The sequence below is a fragment of the Phoxinus phoxinus genome (genome assembly GCF_949152265.1).
Source record: "Phoxinus phoxinus genome assembly, chromosome: 2".
NCBI lineage: Eukaryota > Metazoa > Chordata > Actinopteri > Cypriniformes > Leuciscidae > Phoxinus > Phoxinus phoxinus.
The window spans coordinates 39,858,018-39,881,466 of record NC_136877.1 but is presented as its reverse complement, the minus strand read 5'-3'; the positions used below and the strand labels follow the sequence as shown (position 1 = coordinate 39,881,466).

General features: G+C 38.3%; 1 protein-coding gene across 5 annotated transcripts in view; it reads left to right on the top strand.

The window, feature by feature from the left end:
- LOC306989156 (DNA polymerase nu-like) overlaps positions 1–23,449 on the top strand; it is a 50,340-nt gene that overhangs the window by 750 nt on the left and 26,141 nt on the right. Inside the window, exons 2-16 of one of the 5 annotated variants that reach the window (XM_079594557.1) lie at positions 6,209–6,349; positions 6,473–6,554; positions 6,759–7,564; positions 7,899–8,020; positions 8,808–9,326; positions 9,878–10,041; positions 10,267–10,379; positions 13,192–13,337; positions 13,462–13,530; positions 13,636–13,696; positions 14,080–14,144; positions 14,563–14,646; positions 14,831–14,923; positions 15,844–15,954; positions 16,246–16,311. In XM_079594557.1, the coding sequence (XP_079450683.1) occupies positions 6,241–6,349; positions 6,473–6,554; positions 6,759–7,564; positions 7,899–8,020; positions 8,808–9,326; positions 9,878–10,041; positions 10,267–10,379; positions 13,192–13,337; positions 13,462–13,530; positions 13,636–13,696; positions 14,080–14,144; positions 14,563–14,646; positions 14,831–14,923; positions 15,844–15,954; positions 16,246–16,311 (2,610 nt within the window). In that variant the 5' untranslated portion in view covers positions 6,209–6,240. The other 4 variants (XM_079594556.1, XM_079594559.1, XM_079594560.1 and 1 more) reach the window with 4 other exon arrangements.

Genomic DNA, 23,449 nt, shown 5'->3' with positions numbered 1-23,449 from the left:
CACGTCTAACTGCAGCAGACGTAACGTTAACGTTATGTGGGTTTAACGTAACGTTAAGTTACTTGGCTATGCTGAAAGGTCTAGATGAGATACTACAAATAAGTGCTCTTTGACTGATGAAACTTTGATTAAAAGCTGAGCAAAGCAACATGTTTGTTTATAACTTGTTCAACTGAAATGGTTATACTTTGAATTTAATTATAACGTTAGTTGTTTGGTCTTTGAATATAGTTTACACAGGTTGTTATACAACCGTTATAAGTTACAAATTCTGTTTCAATAGTACTGATAATTTTATTTTTTTTATCGTAAAAATGGTATTATATTTCTCCCTAATTATTTCAATTATTTATGTAATGTTACAGTTAGTTCTAGGAATCCTCATTTGGGTGTGTAGTTTAATTTGTGTGTGTGTGTGTGTGATAAATACATTTCTTCTTGATGTTAAATAATAAGAAATGGTTCTTGAGCACCAAATCAGCATATTAAAATGATTTCTGAAGGATCAAGCTAACGTTACTCTTAAGACTGGAGTAATGATGCTAAAAAATCTGCTTTACCACTTTTTAATCATTTTAATAAATGTATATTTTAAATTGTAATAATGTTTCCACAAACATTAATATAATTAATTTATTTTTTATATATTTTGATTAAATAAATACATAAGAGACTTCTTTCAAAAACATTTAAAAAAACCATACCGACCCCAAACTTTTGAACGGTAGGTTGTGTATGTGTGTGTATGTTTTCCAGTTTGCACACAGTACAGTATTTTGCAGTACACAACCCGGTGGGACCTCCTTTTGTGAATGCATAATATAATAAGTCAGGCTTGCCATAATGTGCTTTGACTATCTGCCTTAGGATAACTGAAAATCTGACGTGTGAGCCGAGTTCACATAAGCAGGCATGCTGGATGGGGCTCAGTTCGTTGAGGCATTGTCACGGTTGGGTTACCCACGGGCGTCTGTGCTGAAAGGTTCTGAATTTGACTGGTTATTTGACACCGCACCAGAAAACCTGCACCTTTTACGTGTCGTCTGCAACCGCCTAAACCGCAGCAATGTTCTAACGCCAGAAGAATTGCAAGCATACAAGGCACTCCGGGAGTCTGGTAAGCCCATCTTGGATGAGGCGACTCTGGCTGAGCTGCTTAAAACCTGCTTGCCCGTGGATGGAGGTGTAGGGTCACAGGGCTGTTCTGCGCTTGGTGGAGAGGGAAATGTAACAATTGAGGACCTCGAGACAGAACTTCAAGCTCTTCGCGAGGAAAAGCAGCTAAAACAACGCAGACTCAACAAGCTGCAGATGCTAGCTACCAACTGGAGTGCGAACTCCTCTGCATCCCAAGCACTGGTGCAGGAAGGAGGCAATGTGGTAAAAGATGCCAACTCTGCCTTGGCAGCTGAAAACGCATGCACTAACTCCGCAGTAGAGAACTTGTCAAAGGAGACCACTAAACTGGCTGGCTTTTTCCAAACCAGCCCTCATTTCCTTAGGAGTAAAGATGGAGCCGCTCCACATCTTCCTCAATCAGGAATCCCAGTACTCCCCTCTCAGTTGTCTCTAGAGCCGTTCCTCCAGCAACAGGAGCAATTCACCAAAGCGTTGACTGCCTACACTCAGCGTCAGTTCTTTCAGGGCATCTCGGACATGATGGAGAGCTCCACATTCAATCGCTGCCAGCTGACAAATCTGAGCTGCTGCAGTGAGAATGAGGAAGAAGAGAATGATGGACTAGTGGAGCTCAGGAGAAAAGAGATGGCACAACTCCAGTGGGCATATATAGTGGCACAGTACCAGCTGGTGAAAGAGAGGGCAGAGGAGCGTGGTGACAAAGCAGCAAAAGAGTGGCTCATCCAGCAAATGAACAGCAGCACAGAGGTAAACACGTTTTTACTGCTGATACTTTTTTATGGAAAGCTGTGCATTTCCTTTGGTCCTTTATTTTTCAAGACTAGTAAAGTTTAACAGAAACAAAGACTACATATACACCATGCAAAAGTTTTTGTCAGTAATTTTTTTTTTATTACTTTTACGAAATTCAGCAAGGACGCATTAAATTGATAAAATGTTGATAAAACATTCATAAAATGTTACTAAAGTGAAAAAAAATGAATCACTGTTTCAACAAAAATATAACAATAACAATGTTTTTAACATTGAAAATATTAATAAATGTTTCTTAAGGACCAAATCAGCATATTAGAATGATTTCTAAAGGATCATGCGATACTGAAGACTAGAGTAATGCAAAAAATTGTAAGTTTTAAAGGTAGGGTTGGTAATCCTGTTCAGAAACATTTTTTTTTATACTGGGTGAAATGGTCCTTCCATTCTGATAGTAGTCAATACATTATGTGTTCAGAAAAAAGAATGAAACAAATCTGACCTCTGTAGCAGCTGTAGGACAGTAAAAACTCTGACCAATCACTGCCATTCGGTGCGAATGTAAAGAACCAATCAGATGCCTTCATGTCTCGTGCCCGAGCACCACTGCGTGCACAGCAGTGATGCGCGGGTCAATGTATAAACAACCCGCACCCGACCGACGTTTTCAACTAACCCGCCCGCAACTCGGACCGCAAAAAAAAGAAAGATAATATTGTACCCGACCCGCGTTTTTTAAAGTAGCTATAGTAAATGCTCATCGCGTCATGCCACAGACGGAGGAACTAGGGGTGCGCAATTTTCTGAATGCTGTATGATATAGCCTAGTGTTTTGTAATAAAGGCTTGATTTATTCATTTATTTCGTTTCATTTTCTTAACAATTAAGATGCTGCATGTGTTTATCCAGTCTAATCGACGTGTGCGTCTCTCCTCGGACTTTCCCAACAAAAATCCCGCCCCCTCTCAGCAAATAGGCTACATAAAACTGACATTACTGAGCTATATGCGTTTAAAAGTAGCCTATTAAAATGGCACAATGGCATTGCTCAGTTCAACGCGTTGGGAAATCGGGCATTTTGTCCCGCGTCAGCTTTTATTTCAAAAGTTAATAACGCGCTCAACATTCAAAAGGTAAATAAGGATTTCCTACTGTCATCTGCAGACTGCTCGTGCGTCATCCTCGCGCATTCAGCCAATAAAGTGTAGACCTATGTATTTCATAGAACATTGTGTCTAGTACTATATAAATTACAAAGGTAAACGACCCGACCGACCGCGACCCGAATATCATTAAAAATATTTTTGGATGACTCGTAACCGCGGGTAACCGCAGGCACCCGCTCATTTTGGATCAACCCGCGCATCACTGGTAGGTACATGCAGCTGACTCCAAATGTGGATGCGCGTTCATGTTTGTGGGGGGGCGTAGCTTTGGACGGAGCACTGACAGGAGGGGGCGGAGCTTAGAAGAGGTGCCACTTTCAAATCTGGCTAGCTCTCCAACATTACCTACTCTAGCTTTAATATTTCACAATATTACTGTTTTTAATGCATTTTGATCAAATAAAAACAGCCTTGATGAGCATAATAAACTTCTTTCAAAAACGTAAAAAAATTCTTACCAACCTCAATCTTTTGAAAGGTAGTACATTGAGTTTTAGTTATTTAGCCTAGTATTAGATCAAAGCTGACATCCATTTTGTAGATGTGTGAAACAGTTTTTTAACCAACATGTTACCAAGCAAATTTGGTTGTAGATAAACACTGTGCTAGGAGAAGAAACTATGACCACCGTATGTGACTTTAAATAATGATACAGTTGAGGCATTATTTTCTGTCTCTTGGGTTGAGTATACCTTTAAATGTTTCTAATTTTAATTCTTCCCTCCCTCTCGTAGTCTCTGTGCTACTCACATGTGAGCAGGCTTGAGCCTGATCTACGCTCTGAGATCCTCTCAATTCAGTCTGAAATTCAGTCTCTAATGTTAGACCCAGTCCGCTCCACATTACGAGACTGTGCCCACCTCCTTAACATCCCTGTGGTGCGTGGTGACCTCACTCTTCAAGTAGCCAGGCAAAATTACTACACCTCCAGACAGAGCGAAGTTCGCAACCAGCTTCTCAGTCAGAAGGCCTTCTTCGAACTTGTGCGTCTGGCCCAGGATGCTGAGCTCCTTAGGGGGAAGAGGGTGACGGAGCAGCTTGATGAAATGGTGACGAGGCTGAAGGGGGCAGCAGAAGCTGCTACTCAGAGAGAAAACACTCTGACACAACCTCACTTGACTCAAGTCCCCTACCTTGGTCCTAATGCTAAACAACAGATCATGAGCTCCAAAGACACAGCCTTTAGCAGGTAGCCAACCATGTGTGGAGAGAAGTTTAATTTACAGTTTTTTACCGTGTAATGCAGGTTACGATTGTAAGACTATATCATGTGTTCATCCTTCAGGTTGCTGCAGATTCTCGAGATGGGTAAGGCCTCCACGGAAAGAGAGGATCCATTCCAAACATATGGTAGGCTGGAAACAGCAGCCTCCAACCTACAGGAGAATCAGGTCAATGTACAAGAGGCTTTGGATGGGGCCAGACGAGAGCAAGCCTTTACTGGAGCGCGGTTAGAAAGTGACCGAGATGCGCTCGACCAAGTGGCATACTCGGACATTGTGCAGCCTCTCCTGAGGCCGCAGGTATGTGCTACAGCCACATCTGCACTGGAGCTCTGCCCTCATGCACAGGTATGTCTTTCTTGTCTTTCCTTTTTCTCAACTTTACCGCCATTTTCTACATCATCCCTTGTGAATCCCAAGAAACGTGAGCAGATTCATTTGTCAACATTCATGACTGTAAAAAGCATGCACTTCTCATTGTTTGGTGGTGGATTTTTCTGCATAGTAATTTAGTTTTTTTGCTGTTTTAAGACTTGGTGTTTTCATTCTTTGGGAAAAGATTCAAAATTGTCTTGCTTCTGTATTATTTCCTGTCACTGCAACACCTCACTGTCTGTGAAACACATTTTATTGGACTGTGATATTTCGTTTGTCCTCTGAGAACAGTTTTGTTCTGCTGACACCCTTGAAAAGCTTTTCAACAAAGTTAGTCCAGAATCACTTTTAGAGTTTTAAATGGACCTTAAATTTTAGTTGTTTTATCTATTTTTATATTTTAACCTGGATTGGCCATGACATTTAAAACAATTCAAAATTGTTTTGTCAAAAACTATATTCAACACACATATTTAATTTATCCTGTTCACTTCACATTTTAAGGTAATCTGTTAAATTTAATCTCTCCTCGTCACTTCTCATTTAAATGATTACCTTATTGGCAGTGAATTAGATCAGTTTGTAGTTACCGGTATGTTGTTCACCACTTGCATGCACAGAAAGCAATCAGGGTTCAATAGAAGTTTAAATCCACTCCGTCTGACTTGTTCCAACCTACTCTCTCTGTTTAGGAGCTCACAATTGTTCTAGATGAGCTTGAGGTCAAGCAGAAGACCTTGTACACACTTCTTCAGGACATAGTTGGAGACTTGAAGGCCAAACGAGGGAGACTTGAACGCAGTGCCTCCCTGAGGAGAGAGAGGGAACTGTATGTCTATTTCCATCTGGATCCAAGACTGCTCAATAGAGCAGTGAGAGATATAGAGGCTCGAGCAGGAATGTAGAATCAGATCTCCTTTGACTTCACTAGCCAACCTATAAAGAGGCCCCTGCTGCACAAATGTCTGATTGAGAAATTAATGTTAGATGCCGATTAGGACATGGACCGTTGTTGCTTCTATGTTGTCGAGCTCCATAGATCTTATATTCTCATGTATTATTTTTTATTAATCTGCTAAAATTTAATGTTCTTTTGGTATGTCAAATTTATGTTCAATACCTACATTTTCACATTAATTTGCATTTGTACTTCTATAAATGAGCCACACCTTGTATAAATAATGGTGCTTGTATATGTTTGGTGATTAAACAGTTCTATCTTTGTGAATAAACATGTAATTTCAGTGTTGGAGCAAATCTTTTTGTATGTGTTTTTCAAACTTTTAAAAAATGCAGGATGTTTTTTTTTGCTTCAACGCAGTTAAGAATTTCATCTTATTAAAAAGACCACAATAAAACACCAGTCGACTATGTGTATTATTTTGTGATAGATCTGAGTTGACTGACAGACATTGGAACAATGAGTTTACTCATATTGTGTAGTGGAAGAGTATGACAGCAGTGTTGCACATTTGCTCCCTTTACTGTCAGATTTCAATCCAGCACCTCTTCTTAAATTGCACTGCTATTTTTCTGCGTATGTGACTACAGGGTTAAGACAGACTAGGAGAGCAGGAAATGAGATGGAGAACTACCTCTGCAGCAGTCTGAACGCAGCTCCTCTCTCTGCAGCTGCACAGAGCATCATAGCTGCCCTTCAGTTCCAGTATGTGCACAGAGCAGACAGAAGCAGTGAGTTAGAAACATTCCAACAATATTATTAACTTGTGACTAGAATAGGCCAATAGAAGTTTGTATTTTATTGGGTTGTTCGCACTCAACTGTCTGAGGGAATCTGTTAATTCAAAATTACAGCCTTGAGTAGTAGAGGCTTCAGACTGTCTCAGCATCAGGGCAGAGATGACAGAAATCAAGAGATCTGCGCAGGGAAAATCAGGTGAGTAGTAAGGGTTTTACATAAGTTTTGTACATATATTGAGCCAACAATACTTTTTATATTATTTTCATTACTACAAATAAAATGATTGTTAATTTGACTGTTTTGAATTTAAAATGCTGATTGTCTTTAACAAATTAACATTGATAGTATTTATTTTCTGATCATTTTTTTGTTTTATTCATGTGTTCTTTCTCTCTTTAGAGACTTGGACTTAAATAATCTGGTAGAAGATTCAAACCACAAAATGCTAAAGGATGAGACCAGTAATGAGAGGTTTGCACTCTACTATGCTGGTGATATCATAAAGCCCAACACCCAGCCTCATATACCGGTTGCTCAGGGAGAAAACAGTTTATGCTTGTTCCGCTTTAATAGCATGGAGAGCCCTCAGGCTAGACCAGATATTATGACAGAAGCAGAGATCCATAAACTGACCTTGGGTAAAAGGCGGTGGATTCAACCAGCAAGCCCCACTGAAAAAGGCCCAGTAGGTTGTAATCAACATGAGGCTACCCCAGTGAAGAAGATCAGCTTTAGCCAGCTTACGTTGCCTACTAACAACTGTCATTCAGGATCCAAAGAAGAGTGCCAAAGGATTGATAATGTGAACAAGCAGAGTAAGAATGGACAGATAGACCAATTTTGGAGCTGTCGATCAGGGTTGACAGAGAAAGATAACTGTGATTCTGTTTGTGAGGAAATCTCAAAAGAGGCCAGAGCTGACAAAGCTGTGTTCATACAAGTGCAGCATAATAGTTTTATATCTAATGCAGAGAAACCAACAAATAAGTTTCAGGATCTGGAGACCAGCCATTGCCGGCAAGATAATCGAAACTCTGAATTGTCAGCTCTAGTGGAAAGTTGTGCATATGCCAAAAGATGTGGGAGCATCTCTGTCTTTGAATGTGAGCAAGATGCACTCGTTAGGCCAGGTGAAATTCTGCACTCGGTGAGGGAGAAAGAAGACAGCGACTTCGAAAGAAGAGAGATTACTAAGAGCAGAACTAGTAAGTACATTGCTTGATGGACTTCTAGACAATACAAATACATATTAAAAAAATACGTATTATTTTTATTGTATATTCTCCCAGTGTTTCTGCTTTAACTAGGCTGAAAATGTCTTCATTTGCAAACAAATTGTGAACCAGTTCTTGATCAAACCGATTTCAGAGTGTTATCAAGATGATAATTCATAATTTGTGGATTGATGTTTAAAATTGTTTTAGATGGTGTATAGTACATTGCAGGACATGTCAACCTTCCATAAATACAAGCTAATGATACAACAAACACACTTTTACCCACTGGACAGAAATTAGCTTATTTTTATTGTACATGCAGGTTCTCCCAAGCCAGATGAGAATTCAATCCTGATGCCTGTTGAAGAGAGAACTGGAAAGATGGAGTCCACAGTACACCCCACCAGTGGTGGTGTTCCACACTGCATCCAGCCCCACCCTCAGGTAATGCACATACTCACTCCAGAGCAGAGAGAAGGCGGTCCTGGCTGTGTTATGTCATCAGAGAGGTCATTTTTAGTCCAATTTTCTGTATTGTAAGTTTCCTTTGTACAGAGAAGAAAAAAACGAAAACTTCCCTGGAGTTATAAAGTACAAAGCATCAGAGTGATGAACTGACAATAAACTAGCATACACGTACATACACTGTTGTATTACAATTCAAAGGACAGCATTCTTTCACCTTCTCACAGAGTTATCTAGACAGAGATAACTAAATTCTATATAGCATAAACATTAAAACACCCCTGTGGATCAATTATCTAGTGTGCAAGAATGTTTTGATCCTGAGTGCTTGTAGCTTTTTTTTTTTTTACTTCTTCCAAGGTGAAACAGCCTACTAATGAATAATGGAAATCTCTTACTGCAGATGTCTGTTACATAAAGAATCACAGGGGTCGTTTAGAGGTTGAGAAGTGCCAGACAAAGACTTGTCCTTGCAGTGATAAAAGTGTGGGTGAATCAGCCTGAAAACTGCATTAGAGAGCTTTGTTAGTGACATCCTGGGAACTGTGTGTGCATATTCTCTTTTTTAAGCTTTTTTAAGCTGATTTGAAATAGTGGGTTGCGTGTGGATGGCTGTCTGCTGCCGATTTAAGCTTTTTGGTGTTGTGAAATTGACTTTATTTGCATTGCTTTTGTTAAATATTCTCTTCACATGTGAATAAGAGATAGTTTGAACTCAAATGTCCTCTTCTTAAACTCTGCCTGCATTTGTTTTCTTGACATACAGGCTGGTGAGGGAAAATCTTTTCCAAAGCATATTAGAAAATGGGAACCCCCTGGACCCTTACAGGAAGCTCCTAAGATCACTTCATCCCAGGAGTTGTGTGATAAGACACTTAGAAACCCAACATTATGCCATGCAAAAGTAAAGGGCTCAGTGCAGCTCTTAAAACCAAAACCTCCACAGTCTGGTGTCAAGAGGCAGAGACATCCCCTCAGACCCCAGAGAGAATCTAAGAAAGGATGCAATAAACCGAATAACTTCAAACTCCCCAAGACCTCTGATCCAAGTCTGTCAGGATCCAAAATAAGTGATCAAATGTCTTCAGAAACGGATATAAAAGAAGATGGAACCACATCAACCTCTAGAGGGGCTTTTAGTTTGATTTCTGATCCCAGGGTGTGTGACACAGGCCGTCTTTCACAAGAGGATAGAGAATGTATGTTAGAGGAGGTTGGAAAAGCGAAAGCATTAGTTGTAACCATGGTATACCAAGATGGCACCATACAACTGGACCCAGAACAGGTGTGTTTACAGATTTATTCGATGATATTCATCTAAATAGCCTAAGTTTGGAGAAGGAAAGCATTGATTGTGGGCTTTAGTCATTTAAAAATAAATGAATGCTTAATTTCAGCAAGGATGTATTAAATTGATCAAACGTTACAGTAAATAAATGTATAATGTTACAAAACATTTTTAATTTCAAATAAAAAATTTTTTTTTCAAATCCTGAAAAATATGTATCACCATTTCAACGAAAATATTAAGCATTACAACTGTTTTCAACATTTATAATAAGAAATATTTCTTCAGCACCAAATCAGGAGTAATGGCTGCTGAAAATTCAGCTGCCATCACAGAAATAAATTATAATATCAGTCGGTTTAATTTGTAATAATATTTAAAAATATTACTGTTCAGTCAATGTATTTGTCAAGTATATGCAGCCTTATTTTCAGAACTCATTAAAAAAAATCGACTCACACAAGGCACATTGAAATTCTTTCAAATTTGTACGAGTGGTAATGTATTTGAGCATTAATGGCTTGGTGTGTTCAATGTCTCTTCTAAAGAGGCTGTGCCCTGCAGTGTGTGGTCTGCTGGTTTTGCTGAAGACTGATTTGGACTCAGAGGGACTACAGGACAGACCACCAGAGAGGGTGCTATACCTCAGACTAGAGCAGACACCAGCCTGGGCCCAACAAGACTTTATACAAAAGCAGGATGCCTTCACCAGGTGTGCTTGTATTTTTTGGAGAGGAAATTAGAAAAAGACAGAGAATGTTTGTCTATTCTCCTTACTATCCCTACTTTTTTTCTGTCACAGATTACTTTTTTTTTAAGGTATACTGTTACATGTGTAATGTGGTAACTGTAGGGGAGCACATGTGTGGATATGATATTTAAAGCTGCTCTAGGTGGTGTTCAGTGTGTGTTTCTCTGTATCTGTTTGTGTCCTTAGAGAGCTGCTGCTGCGAATGATGTGTGGCACAAAGCTGTTTGTGTGCTTTAAAGCTAAAGACCTGCTTCGCACAGCATTGAGACACTTTAGCAGAGACCTGAGCTGGAAACAAGGTGACACATATGAAGGTCCTTTATCTCTGACTAAACAGTTACCATGTTATGTAGAGTAGGATTCAAATTCTAAGACTAAATTGACATTTAAAAAAAAAACTGGAAGTAAATAGTGGGTTGAGACTTCAAAAAGTTGAGAGTGAAAATTGTAAATATTGTTCTATTATGTTCTAGAATTCTGTATTATATTCTAACAAATATATTTTATCCATTGTCTATCCACGTCAATCATTTGTTAAAGCAAATTTGTGACAGATCTCGTTATCTCCTTTTTTTTGAGAAGGTTAAATGTTCTTGAAACACACAAGATGCTCTTAAAATCATGCTGTCAGAAAATTTAAAAATACTATACAATTCTGAAGTTCATATTTTTAATAATCTTTATTTTCTATAGCGCCTTTAAAAATTAAATCTCAAAGCGCTTCAAAAAATAAGAAAAAGTAAAAGAGAAATACAACAATATAAAAGAAAAGCATTCATAAAAGCGAAGTACATTCAAAATATACAATACAAATATAAAATGTAATCAAAAGAGTTTCATAAGTAAATTGTATAGAAAAAAGACAAATAGTTAAAAAAAATCTACCCTAAAAATTCCACTTGCCTAATCTCAGAGGGTAGAGAGTTCCATATTTTTGGATCACGCGTTGGGATGTACGGGATTAAAAGTTCTGACAAATATTGAGGAGCCAGACCATGCAAAGCCTTATAAGTAAGCATGAGAATTTTAAAATCAACATGAAACCTGACAGGGAGCCAGTGTAATGACTCAAAAATAGGAGTTATGTTATTCCTGGTCCTAGTCAGGATTCTGGCGGCAGAATTTTTAACAAACTGTAATTTGTTTAGAGTAGCTTTTGAAACTTTTAGTGTAGCTTTTTATGCTGATATGTTATTAAAGGGGACCTATTATGCAAAATTTTGCTTTTATAAGATGTTTGAACATAGATGTGTGTCCACAGTGTGTGTAAACAACCAACCTATAATGGTAAAAATCCACCCAGTCCTTTTTTTATAATCCCCATAAATCATATTTATTTCTCCAAACGAGGTGTTCCAGATTTACGTAAGAGTAGGGGGAAGCCCATGACTAGTGATGATCTGTTATCACCAGTTAATGTTTTATATATTTGAGCAAATAATTTTACGCCGGACTGCTTCACAAACGAGGGTCAGATCAATGCTGGATTTGCACAAAAGTTGTTTCTGAAAGATTTTTAGATTAACATGATGGTACATGCTGGTCGATGAGTTGAATCAACTTACCTCCACAACAACTACATAAATGGATCCACTAACCATTCAGAAACATTCAGTTGTATTCTAGAAGGTTTAAATTCAGTCTCCGACTCCGGTTCGAACGTGTAAGGCTGAAAACCGTGTCTGACAATTTCTGACATTTTGGCTGTGTGGCATCCTCCAGATTTGTTGTTGCTGGAGTATCCAAAGCACAAGCTTTAAAAACTGTCCGAGAGCAGCAGCTGTTGCATTTAAAGGGACACACACAAATGTGTTTTTGCTCACACTTAAACAGTTTCAAAAAGTTGTATTAAATTAACTCTGAAGCCCGGGACACACCAAGCCAACGGGCAATGTCGGGCCATTTTTGAGCGTCAGTTGGCTCTAGCCGGACAACATTTTTTTTTTTTTTTTTTTTTTTTTTTTTTTGCCAATTCAGCGTGTTGAAGCGCCGTTGGCCCGTCTGTGAGAGAGAGAACTCTGATTTGCTGTTCAACGTAGTGAATGAGTCAGTGCATGAGAATAAAAGCTCAAGTGATGAAAGCGTGTAAAGAAGTCAAGACGGCACAGACATAAGGCTTTTATAATTTTAGGTAATCTTAGCCTGAGCGTTCCAATGCAGGAATATTTTCATAATAACCATAAGTCGAGTGGAATGAAGAAAGTGAACAGCATGATTGATATTCAAAATTGCAAGCAAGCGCTGCTTTGTATATCTGCAGTCCTAGTTTCGGCTTCCCTTTTGAATGACGAAAATAGACTATTGATACCTGCTGATATAGTAGGGCTGGGCAAAAAAATAGATTTTTCGATTAATCGATTTTTAAAATGTGGTCGATTCAAAAACGATTCTCAAAGGCCAAAAATATATTTTTTCCCATATTTATTTATACCCATCACCCAAAAGCCAGTATTAGTTTTCCTACAGTGTTCATAGGCTTGCAGCCTCCATGTTACAGCTAATGCTGTGAGATTTTATGTTAGTTTTATCTTAAACATAAAATAACCTGATCCTGATTGATCTTCAAGGCATGCGACTGTTCTGACTTGTCTAATTTTCAATCAATTTTTCATCTTGCATCAAAATCCTGTCTATTCATTGTATGCATTTGAAGCTGGGTTTTAATGTACCCAAGAGTTATTAAAATAAAAAGAGTTTAATATACAGGTTTGTGGCTCTATTTCTTTTTAATTAACAGATATAGACAGTTATTTCCTTACACACAGGTGCAGAATGCACATGCTAGTTGACAGTCGCCTGTTGTCCTTTTGGTGTGTTCAAGCACAGCTTTTTGACCAAATCCAGCCGACGCAAAGTGACAACACAGTCAGCTTTCGTCGCCACTTTGACGTCGACTTGGTGTGTCCTGAAATATTTTCAATAATGCTCTCACTAATGGACTTTTGAACCCCACTGTATATTCACAAAAGTTGGAAATACTGTTTAAATTTAGACGTTACCATTAGATATAGACTTTTAATACATCTAATAATGTTTTAAAATAATTTGGGAACAGTAGTATTGTGGGTAATATTTGAGTAAGTTGTGACTTTGATTTCTGATTCTGTGCAGTGTTGGGGTGTCAAGTCATGGATCCTCAGATTGCTGCGTGGTTGTTAGATTCTGGCAACTCTGCTACCTGCTTTCAGACCCTGCTTTCCAAACACTACACACATCCAGTTCCACCCACACTGCAACCTGTGCTTGGGCAAGCCAAGGTCAGGATATACACTTGATTCAATAAATGGTGGTCAGGAAAGGCCCCAGCAGGTGTATTGGAATTTTGACTTGGTAACGACACTTTTACTGGTGACATTGTCCCTCTTCTTACTGCTTTATCAGGTGACTCAAGCGATTTCAAATTTGTCTCTTCTACACAAGCTAATGGTGGAACTACATAACAAGCTTCAGGTAATTGAAACTGAATCTTTTCTAAATAAAGCATACTGTACACTGTTTCTCAGTTTTCTCTCTTACTCACAATTTTCCACCCCCTGTCTGTCTGTTTCTCTATAGACTCAGGGGCTGTGGCAGCTCTATTCTGGCATAGAACAAAAGATGATTCCAGTTCTGGCAGGTCAGAGCAAACCTATTTTATCCTATTTTACAGAACCATGAATTTGCAAATTAGGCACAACACCGATTTCAAACGCCGTTTTTGAGACAATGAATTTGCACATGGTTTGTCTAAAAGCATATTAACACCACTTAAGACATATAAACAACATTAAAAACATGTTGAGTCTTATTCTTCTGTTGTTTTTCTGTTATTTTGTGTTGTCTTTGTGTTTTGATTTTACATGTTATTATCTTTGTTCAGCACATTGGGCAACTGTAGTTGCAATAAATTGTGCTAAAGAAAGCAAGAAAAACTTGATTTTCACCACAGGGGGTATTTTGCATTTACAATGGAGCCAATCATTTTAAGGTGCTGCTTTAACATTATTCTTGCTCTCTCAGCAATGGAGAGCTATAAAATGCATGTGGACAAGGAGGCCTTGAAAAAGACTTCAGAGATGTTGGGGGTAAGAGTTTGTATGTGATTCTTTGAAATTACTATAAACTGATTTTCTCAGGCCTATCTGCCCCGAGGGGGAATGGAAGCTCTGTTATATGTAGTTAATATTAATGAGTAGTGTCACTGTTCAAAAATAACATAATCAATTAACTTCCCATTAGGTGAGAATGACTCCTAGACAAAGCACTAGAGAAAACAATATATATTATTTTCATATACTTATACACTTTTCACAATTCCTCTTCTATCGTTCTTCTTCATTCCTCTCTCATCCTTCCCCAGTTTTCTCAGAAGAAAAGAAGGGATGAATAAAACGCTACTGGGTTATTCTTTGTTTGGGGTTATACTTTATCTTCTGTTTTTGAAAGTGTCAGAATGTAAAGCTTCTCACTTCTAATTAGGGTCTCTCTTGTGCTCTCTCTCAGTCTAAGCTGAAGCAGTTAGAGCAGGAGGCTCACCAGGCTGCAGGTCAAAAGTTCTTGGTGTCCAGCAGTGCTCAGCTCAGACTGGTCAGTGTTTTTGAATGGCTTTGCTAAACTTGAAAGCATTTTTTTTCATGCCTAAAATGTCTAGCTAGGTCACTAGGTTTTGAAATAAGGTCTTATGCCCGGTCAGTTCAACTTGTTCTGTCTTTGATCGGTTGATAGATGAGTGTATAGTGTAAATGTGTAAACAAACTTCTCCTCCTTTCAGATCCTCTTCGAGAAGCTGCGTTTACATGAACTTTGTGAAAATAAGAAGCTTCCCAAAACAATCAAACAACAGCAGTCAACATCAGAAACCGCAGTGAGCACACATTTAATGTCCTTATATATGCACATAAACATGAGTGATGGTCTCATAGATGTTATTGTTTATATTTAATTATTATCTTAATGCTTAGGGACAGATTTACTAAATGCTGGGGACACGCTTATCGACTAGCTGAAACATTCTAAGACTGAACTGAACACTTAAAGACGTTAAGTCGTCCCAGGCTAAACAGGGCAAATTAGCATGATAGCACAATTCCAAAAAAGCGGCAATAGGAAAGCGCACAGTTATGTGCATGATTTACTGATGACACGCAAATTAAAGAACACCGACGTATCCGGATCATTTCCATAATGACCAACGCAATCTACCAGTTAGCGTCTGGTTTAAGATGTTTTTGGCCGGTATATAATGTCGCAAACATAAGTAAATGGGCGAGTGGAAACTTTAGTAAATCACCTTGCATGATTCATTTAAATGCTCTCCTCCCATACATTTTGAATCTGAAAGGGAAACTCCTACAAATGCAATAAGGTCAGCCGCAAAAACAACTCTGTCCACGCCTTTTCAGCGCTAATTTTTCACTGCGTGTCTTTAGTAAATCCTGAGAGTAGTTTTTTAACGGCAATAGGGTTTGTGCTGGCGTAAGCTGTTAGTAAATCTGGCCCTTAGTTTGCAGGTTTTAATGGTTAACAGCACATATCAAATTCTCAGATTACCTGATACACATTTAAATTTTAGATACCGGTAATACCGGTAAAAAAAAAGAAAAGCATACCGGTAAGTCAAATGGCTCATAGGCTACATAAGATTTTTTTTTTTTCTCCAGGTCTCCTGTTGGCACACGATGTCTGATTCTTTTGCTAAAATTAAAAGAGGAGTCTTATCTATTTGGTATAAATCAGCATAATTGCCCCTTTTTTAATGTTTTTTTTTTCTGCACTCTGTTATAGCTATTACAACTACAGAAGCTGCATCCACTGCCCAAAATTGTTCTGGAATACAGACAGATTCACAAAATCAAGACTGCATTTGTGGATGGCATTTTGTCTTGTACGAGCAAGGTGAGACATTTCACATGTAGACTAGAAATTAAACAATGTCAGATTTGATTTTAAAAAATGCGTTTTTTATTGTGCTGTTGTTTTTCTTATGTCCAACCGGCCGACAGTATAAATGTTTATCATTAATTTTATATTTATTATTTTATTTTGTTTTATTCAATGTTTTCCATTTATCTATCTGTATAGTATTTATATGTTCTTTATAAATAAATGACTTGACCTGACACAGCTAATAGATTGTAAAAAAAAAAAAAAAAAAAAAAGTATTTATTTTATTTCTCTGCTTCTCAGACATTCATTTCTTCCACATGGAATCAGACCAGTACAGTGAGTGGCAGACTGTCTGCCAAACATCCTGTGAGTGCTTCTCCTTTTTCCTTTCAACTCTCTATCATTTGCCTGGTTTCTACTGAGCCATCCTCCATTTTTCTCTTCTTCACTTTCCTTGTTTTTTTATGCTCTTGTTTCTTTTTCACACACATCCACACGCCCACTGACTTTATTTTAAAAAGTCCCTTAGCCTGGGTAACATTTTGAATAAAATAAGATCTGACACAACCCTTTGCTGCCCTATTATATTGTACTATTCTCTCTCTCTCTCTCTCTCTCTCTCTGTTGTGACACATCGATAGCTCATCCCTAGATCTGTCTCAGGGTCAAGCGAACACTTGATGTTGCAACTACACTGTTGCAACTCTACACACGCAGAGAGAACATTGTCCTATTAACAATATCTGCTTCTTCTATGTGCATTGTTAATCCATCAATCAAGCCATTCATTCTTTATTTAGAATAATTGAACTTTCAAGAAATTCAAGAAATCCCTAACACCATACACTTGTCACCTATGGTTATAAATGATCTGTGTCTCGTTCACACTGAATTCAGTCAAGTCACATCTGGAGGTTATTCATTTGAGTATTGTACTGTAACCTGTGCATTTAATTTCTGTTGATGAGCTAGCATATAAATGGACTAGCTTCATTAGCTGTTAGGACAAATTGTGAAAAATCATCGGCCATAAATTGCAGTCTATGGAAGATTGAGAGCATCTTAAAAAAGTACCAGTTCTTCATACAGTATGATGCTGATGCAGTATAAATACAACCTCAATAGATGGCTTCATTGATTATAACAGGAGTTTTCGCTAGAGTGCAGCTTTGTGCACTTAGTGTTGTTATTATAATGGCAGTGATCTTTGCTTGCTTTCTGTAATATACATTTTTTTATTCTGCTAACTACACATTGCAAAATTTCTGGTTTGAGAACCGTATTTACATTTGAATCCAATTGACAGTGATAACCATAGCAATTGATGCAACAAAACTATCTGGTACTGTATGGCAAATTATCTGTGCATTAAGTCTTTGTGTGTTAATGCAAAGAAATACACCTGACACTTTTACAGTTATTTTTAATTATTATAATGTTTTACAATGTTTACTGTTTTTACTGTATGTTTGATCAAAGAAATGCAGCGTTAATTAGCATAAGAGACTTTCCAAAACATTAACCCCGTTCTTTTTTTACAGTACGTGCGTGTGTGTCTGTGGGTGTGTGTTGTTTTTCGCCATATTTATTATTCACATTTTTTTTCGCCATTGAAACTTGGACTGTTAGGGATAGACAAAGGTGTGTCCAATCAATAGGTTGTGTTTTTTTGTGGCATGTCTAATGCTCAAAACCAGTATTTTCTAGATTTTTAATTGTTCATTAGAATTTTTTTGAGGTATTTTCAATGTTTTGTGTAATATGGATTCTACCACTGCTATTGGTGAAACTTGAATGCTGTCTCTGCAATGCCGCACAGCTGCCTTGTGCTGATATCTTTCTGTAACACACTTTCATTCTTGCTTTCTCTTTCTTCTCACTTCCCTTTTGTCTTTGAACATGCACACAAATCTGCCTAGGTGCAAATGAAGCTGGCTGGCAGCTTTTTTCAACATTAATACAGGTTTGCTTAAGGCAAAGCTTTTGCAGGCTTTAGAGTCATAACAATGAGCTGCCTTTGGATCAGAATCCCACAAGTGTTCTTGAACAGAAGGCCAAACATTTATTTTCCATCCAGAGACGGATTGTCCCCTGGACAATCACACCAAAGAACAGTAGAATGAGGACAGACGTCTTTCTCTTAGAATTTATCTGTCTTCTTGCTATCTTTTTTACTGTTCATATCAGTTTTTTATATAGATTGACTATCCAAAGTCTTACATTTTCCAATTTACACTAAAGAGCTGATCTTGCATTCAATAAATAACCCTTTCTGGAACAATGGTCCTGAGAATCATGTGAAAGCTTTGCTTTTTTGCATTATTTATTGCTCATCACTCATTTAAACACTCTCTCAAGGTGTTTTCAAAGTGCAATTAAACAAACTCAAATAAACATGAGAAATGAATTCTCTCCATATGTAAAGAGTTTCTGGCTTCCATTGGATGAGTCAGTGTTGTGGTGGGTGTTGCATCTGAGTGATGCATGGCTTTCCTCTAGTCACTTGAAGTTGGCTGCACCAAAACATCGCAAGGATGGGTAATAACGCTGTGTGACTCACTGTGTGTGTGTGAGCTGATTAATTAAATTGTCCTCTGAAACAGAGAGAAGGCAGGATTACATTTGTGTGTTCGATAACGATATGTGTGCCATGCTCCCCCCCCCCCCCCCCCCCCCCCCTCAGTCACACACACACACTCACGCCTTGAGAATATTCTTGTACTCAGCACAATACTGTCATCTCTCTTCACTGACTGCATTATGCATCAGGGAGATCTTTCTGAAGTGCTCTGCCAGCATTACATCAACATTTGGCATCAAGGTTGATGAACTGTCTGCATTAATTCATGGAAAACCAAACCACTGAGTCCATGGCCTTTAAATGATGGAGATAGAGAGTTATATATGTAATATACTGTATCTCTCTGTTAAAAATTCACCCTATCTATTTTCTAAACGCATGTTATTGATCTTATTGTAAACGATTAATTCATGGATGTTTTCTTTTTCTTTCTTTTGTTTTTTTAACTTGTAATTTTTAATCAAAATATAACTTGATCTTCCGGTGAAATGACAAACTTTTTTACCTAAAATGTTTACTTTTTTTGATAGTCTGTTATACTCTGATGTATGTCACAATACAAAATAAAACAGAGGTCTTCAATACTGCTCCTAGGAACTCAGCAAAGTTTATTTACAACCTGCTTTAGCATACCTGCCTGTGTATTAGCTGCTTCAGGTATGTGTGATAAGGGTTAGAAATAAACTATGCCGGACTGTAGGTCCCCAGGACCAGGGTTGAAGACCTCTGGAATAAAACAATAAATAAATATTTCACTAAATGAAAGTATGGACAGATACATGTTGGTGCATCACATGCGTGGAATAGAAAAATCTTAATTGTTCCTTTTTATCATTATTATTATTCCGGCGATCCACTGACCTTGTGTTACTGTGTTAGTACAGTTAGGTCCTGTTAATTGTTACTGGACTTTCATATAGCTAAAGATCAATGAACTACTAATTAACATTACATATTTATTTAATACTTAAAGCTGGTAAATTATAGGTATTATGCATACATATTTTTCCTTCCCCAAATAATTAGTCTTTTCATTGCTGTAGGTGTAAGACCAAATACCAATTGCGAATGAAGAAGCTGCTAAGTTGCATACTAATTTTTTTAGCTTTAAAAACTTAAGCCTAAAATTCCACCCACTTGATTTTGACAGACTTTAAGGTCCCCTGGATAGTGATTTTCACACTCGGAAATTTGCAACCACATCTGTCTATGTACTGTATTTGATGAGTCACTTTACAGAGAAAAACATCAGTGGAAACATCAGAAAAATGGGTCACACATCACAGGTGTGTTTATGCATGCGTGTGTACTTTTTGCTTAAACACCAATGCATTTGATTCTTTCCACATTTGTTTTCCTGGGGAGCGTGCAAAAGGGATCCTCAACAAAGCCTGACTGACTGCCCTAACAAAGCACTTATACTATTTATTCACTACAAACAAGTGCTCAATCACTGAGCATCGAGCTGAAACAAAAACATCGTACAGCAGGCCAGACTCTACAAACCAAACCCATTAGGAGTCAATGAGATGCACGTCTATGTTATTATTTTCACAGTGCCTGGTTTGATGAGCTCTAAAACAACAACCGGCACTGTTAATTGTGTTTCTGCATGGAGCTCAGTTTCTGTTTATTAAGCTTTTGCTACACAGCAGCACAAACAGCAGATGAGTAACAGCAGTGCATTCGGCATGTGCTAATGAGAGATAGAGAGCGTGAGGGACATCTTACTGTGGTTTCTGTTGTCTCACAGGCTTTAGAAACATCTGTGCCTCAAAGCATCAACACATTAGTCTTGCTGCGTTTTTTCTAAAGATGGCCCACAGGGAGGAATAGTTATATTTCAGTAATTTGCCAAAGACTGCGGCAAATCACTTTGAAGTCCTCAAAATGATGACTCAGATGTGTAAGACTTTGAGGATAATTTAGTCCCTGTCTATGGTGTTTCAAGGCTATTAGCAGGTTATTGAGTTAGTTTCCACTATAAGCAAGCCATTGCAAAATATTTGCAGTAGCTTATGGTGTGTGTATATTGTACAGTGCATGAGTGTGTTTGTGTTCGAGGCCTCTACTGTATCAGAAACAGAAGAGGTAGCATGTTTCGGCGTTGTCATGCCGACAGGGTGCCGTTGTGAGATGGCAATGGATCTCGCCCATCGTCTGGGTGATTGAAGGGTTTGTTGCCACGGAAACTGCGCAGAAACATAGGGAAGGGTGTACAGTACGTGGTAATTTCACTTGAAATGTGACTGAAATAAAATGGTGTTACTCTGACAAATCCCTAACTTAAAATAATTTATTTCCTTGTGAAAGGATGTGAGATATAGTGTTTTATACTCTGTGAAGGTCTGGTTGGTGAATTCTGTGCTTACATTGCTCAATTAATTAATTAATCATCCGAACCTCTTTAACCTCTGAATCAATATAGCAGATTCAACAGCCATTACTGGCCAGCTATTAACGCCCCACCTCACGCCTCCAACAGCAAATGTGTGCACACGCACAGACTCTCGCTGCATAGCTTTTCTTTCAGCTTCAACCCCCTGTTGTGTCGGTTAATGAGCATCCAACACCCCTGTGTGTAATAATGATCTTTTGTGTGGGCGTTGGTGTGTACTGCGGTAAAGATGAGGTAGATGCAATGACGCAAAGTCTCCAGCAGATGGCAGCAGCCTTGAGCTGTAGAACCATTGTACCGCATGCTTGCTAGCTGAGAAATATTCTTTGCAACTATTCTATTCTTCAGTGGATGTCTTTACAGTGCAAGCAGCTGAAATAGCTTAGATGTAGAATTTGTATTCTTTCACTTGTGTCATTGTCTCTATTGTCTCTAATCTTCGCTCATTTCTGAGCAGCTTTGGGGCCTTGTATTGCAGAACTTATGTTATTGCCTCGTTGGGATTAATTGCTGACGTCACGTTTTATTCTTCATTCATTCAAGTCACTTCGATAAAAGCATCTGTGAAATGTGGCATTCTCATTATGCTTTTGGATTGGGATGCTGTGTCTGACAGCCTTTGTCTTGTGCATTTTTATAATAAATATTGTACGATAATGTTCATTTTGGTTAATGCAACAGCAAACATGAAATAATTTTTTAATGAGCAATACTTTTATAGCATTTATTAATCTCGGGTTAATAACATTACAAGTTAATTATTCAGTTGATCGTGTGCACATCTACGTAGAGTTAAAAAGTTCTATTCATCAAAGATTCCTGAAAAAAATTTATCATGAAATCCACAACAATAATAAGCAGCACATCCGTTTTCATCATTGATACTAATAATGTTTCTTGATCACCTCAGCATATTAGAAGGATTTCTGAAGGATCATTTGACAGCCCCGACTTTTGCAGAATATTTGTAAAATAACCTAAATGCTTTAAAAATGTTACATAATACATGGACTAATGTTAATATTTGAGAGGTGCTACAGTATTTTAAAACTTATTGCAACATTTTGCATTTAAACCAATCAACTGTCCTGGGGGAAATTACTTTTTTGACTGAACATTGCATCAGGGAAGAGGTGTGAGACGGTTTCTTCCACTCAGCAAACACACGTTCACAGGACAGTTACAAATTTTTGGACACTCAACATACATAAATTCAGGCCTCGCAATCTGATAGTTACATTCAAACACACACTTCCTCTCCTGCTTCCTCAACTACTCTCATAATTAAAGAGACCCTGACTCAACAGCTGCAGGGAACTGAAGGGCGGCGTCTGTGTGAGTGATGCGTATTGATTGTGTGTGTGTGTGTGTGTGTGTGTGTGTGTGTGTGTGTGTGTGTGTGTGTGTGTCAGCAGTAACAGAAGGAGCTGACCCAAGCTGTTGTTGTTGGGGTTTTTTTTGCCTTGTCATCCGTCTTTGTAACCAGGGTGATGCCAGCAGTGTCACCCTACCCCACATTGGAAATTGACTCAGTATGTTGCACTGTAATTCAAAGCCACTGTGATGATTGACAGAAAGAGAGAGAGAGCATGAAAAACTGAGGATGGATGTAAAATCTGTCTAATCAGGCAGATGCGACAGACAGTGAGTGTACATGTATGTGTTTGCAGTGAGCGATAGACTATTACCACCTCTGCTACCGTGAGAGAGCGAGAGTCCTCGTCTTATTGACTATCACTGTATGTGTGTGTTAACACTGGTGCAGCATATGTTGAGGAGCGGAGAGGCCTGCAGGGTGGAGACCAGCCTTCTGTCACCCTGGCAACGCTCCTGCAGTGCCAGCACTCTGTGTGTGTGAGAGATGAGTGTTTAAATTAAGGGAAGTCCTATGTTGGGGGTGATATTGAAACAGAGAAGAGCAGTGGGTGGGTTTGTTGCACCACTGAGGCTGTGCGTATTGCAGTACACTCTGCAGGTTGCTCGTCTCGTGTAGTGTATCGACTCTGAGGGTTGGGCCGATTGCTCCCTGCTGTCAGAACTATTAGTATCACGCCCCCAGTGATGCTTGTTCATCAAGCTGAGCAGGCAGATCTGACAGATCAACCAACCCTTCGCTCGTACTTTCTCAGAGATAGACCCTACTTGAACATACTGTATTTTGAACGATTTTCTGCACGTAACCTATTGTATCTTGTATATTTGTTTATTCTTTTTCACTATTTGATCATTCTTTCAGCTATCAAGAGTGTAGCACTCGGCTTACTTTTAGCCAATTTAAACCCTTTAAAGCCTGACATTTAAATCATACTCAGAAAAAAATATTTTTTATTTGGAAACGTTTATTGAACATGTTTTTTTATTTATAATATTGATTTGATTGATCATTTTAATGTTTTCTTGGCTCAGATAGTTTGATATTGAAGAAGAAGAACACTATAGCAGACTACTTGAATTTAATGCATATAACTTTTTAGTTGTCACTCCATTTCTCCTAACAATGTCTTAAGTTTATGTATGATCAAAGC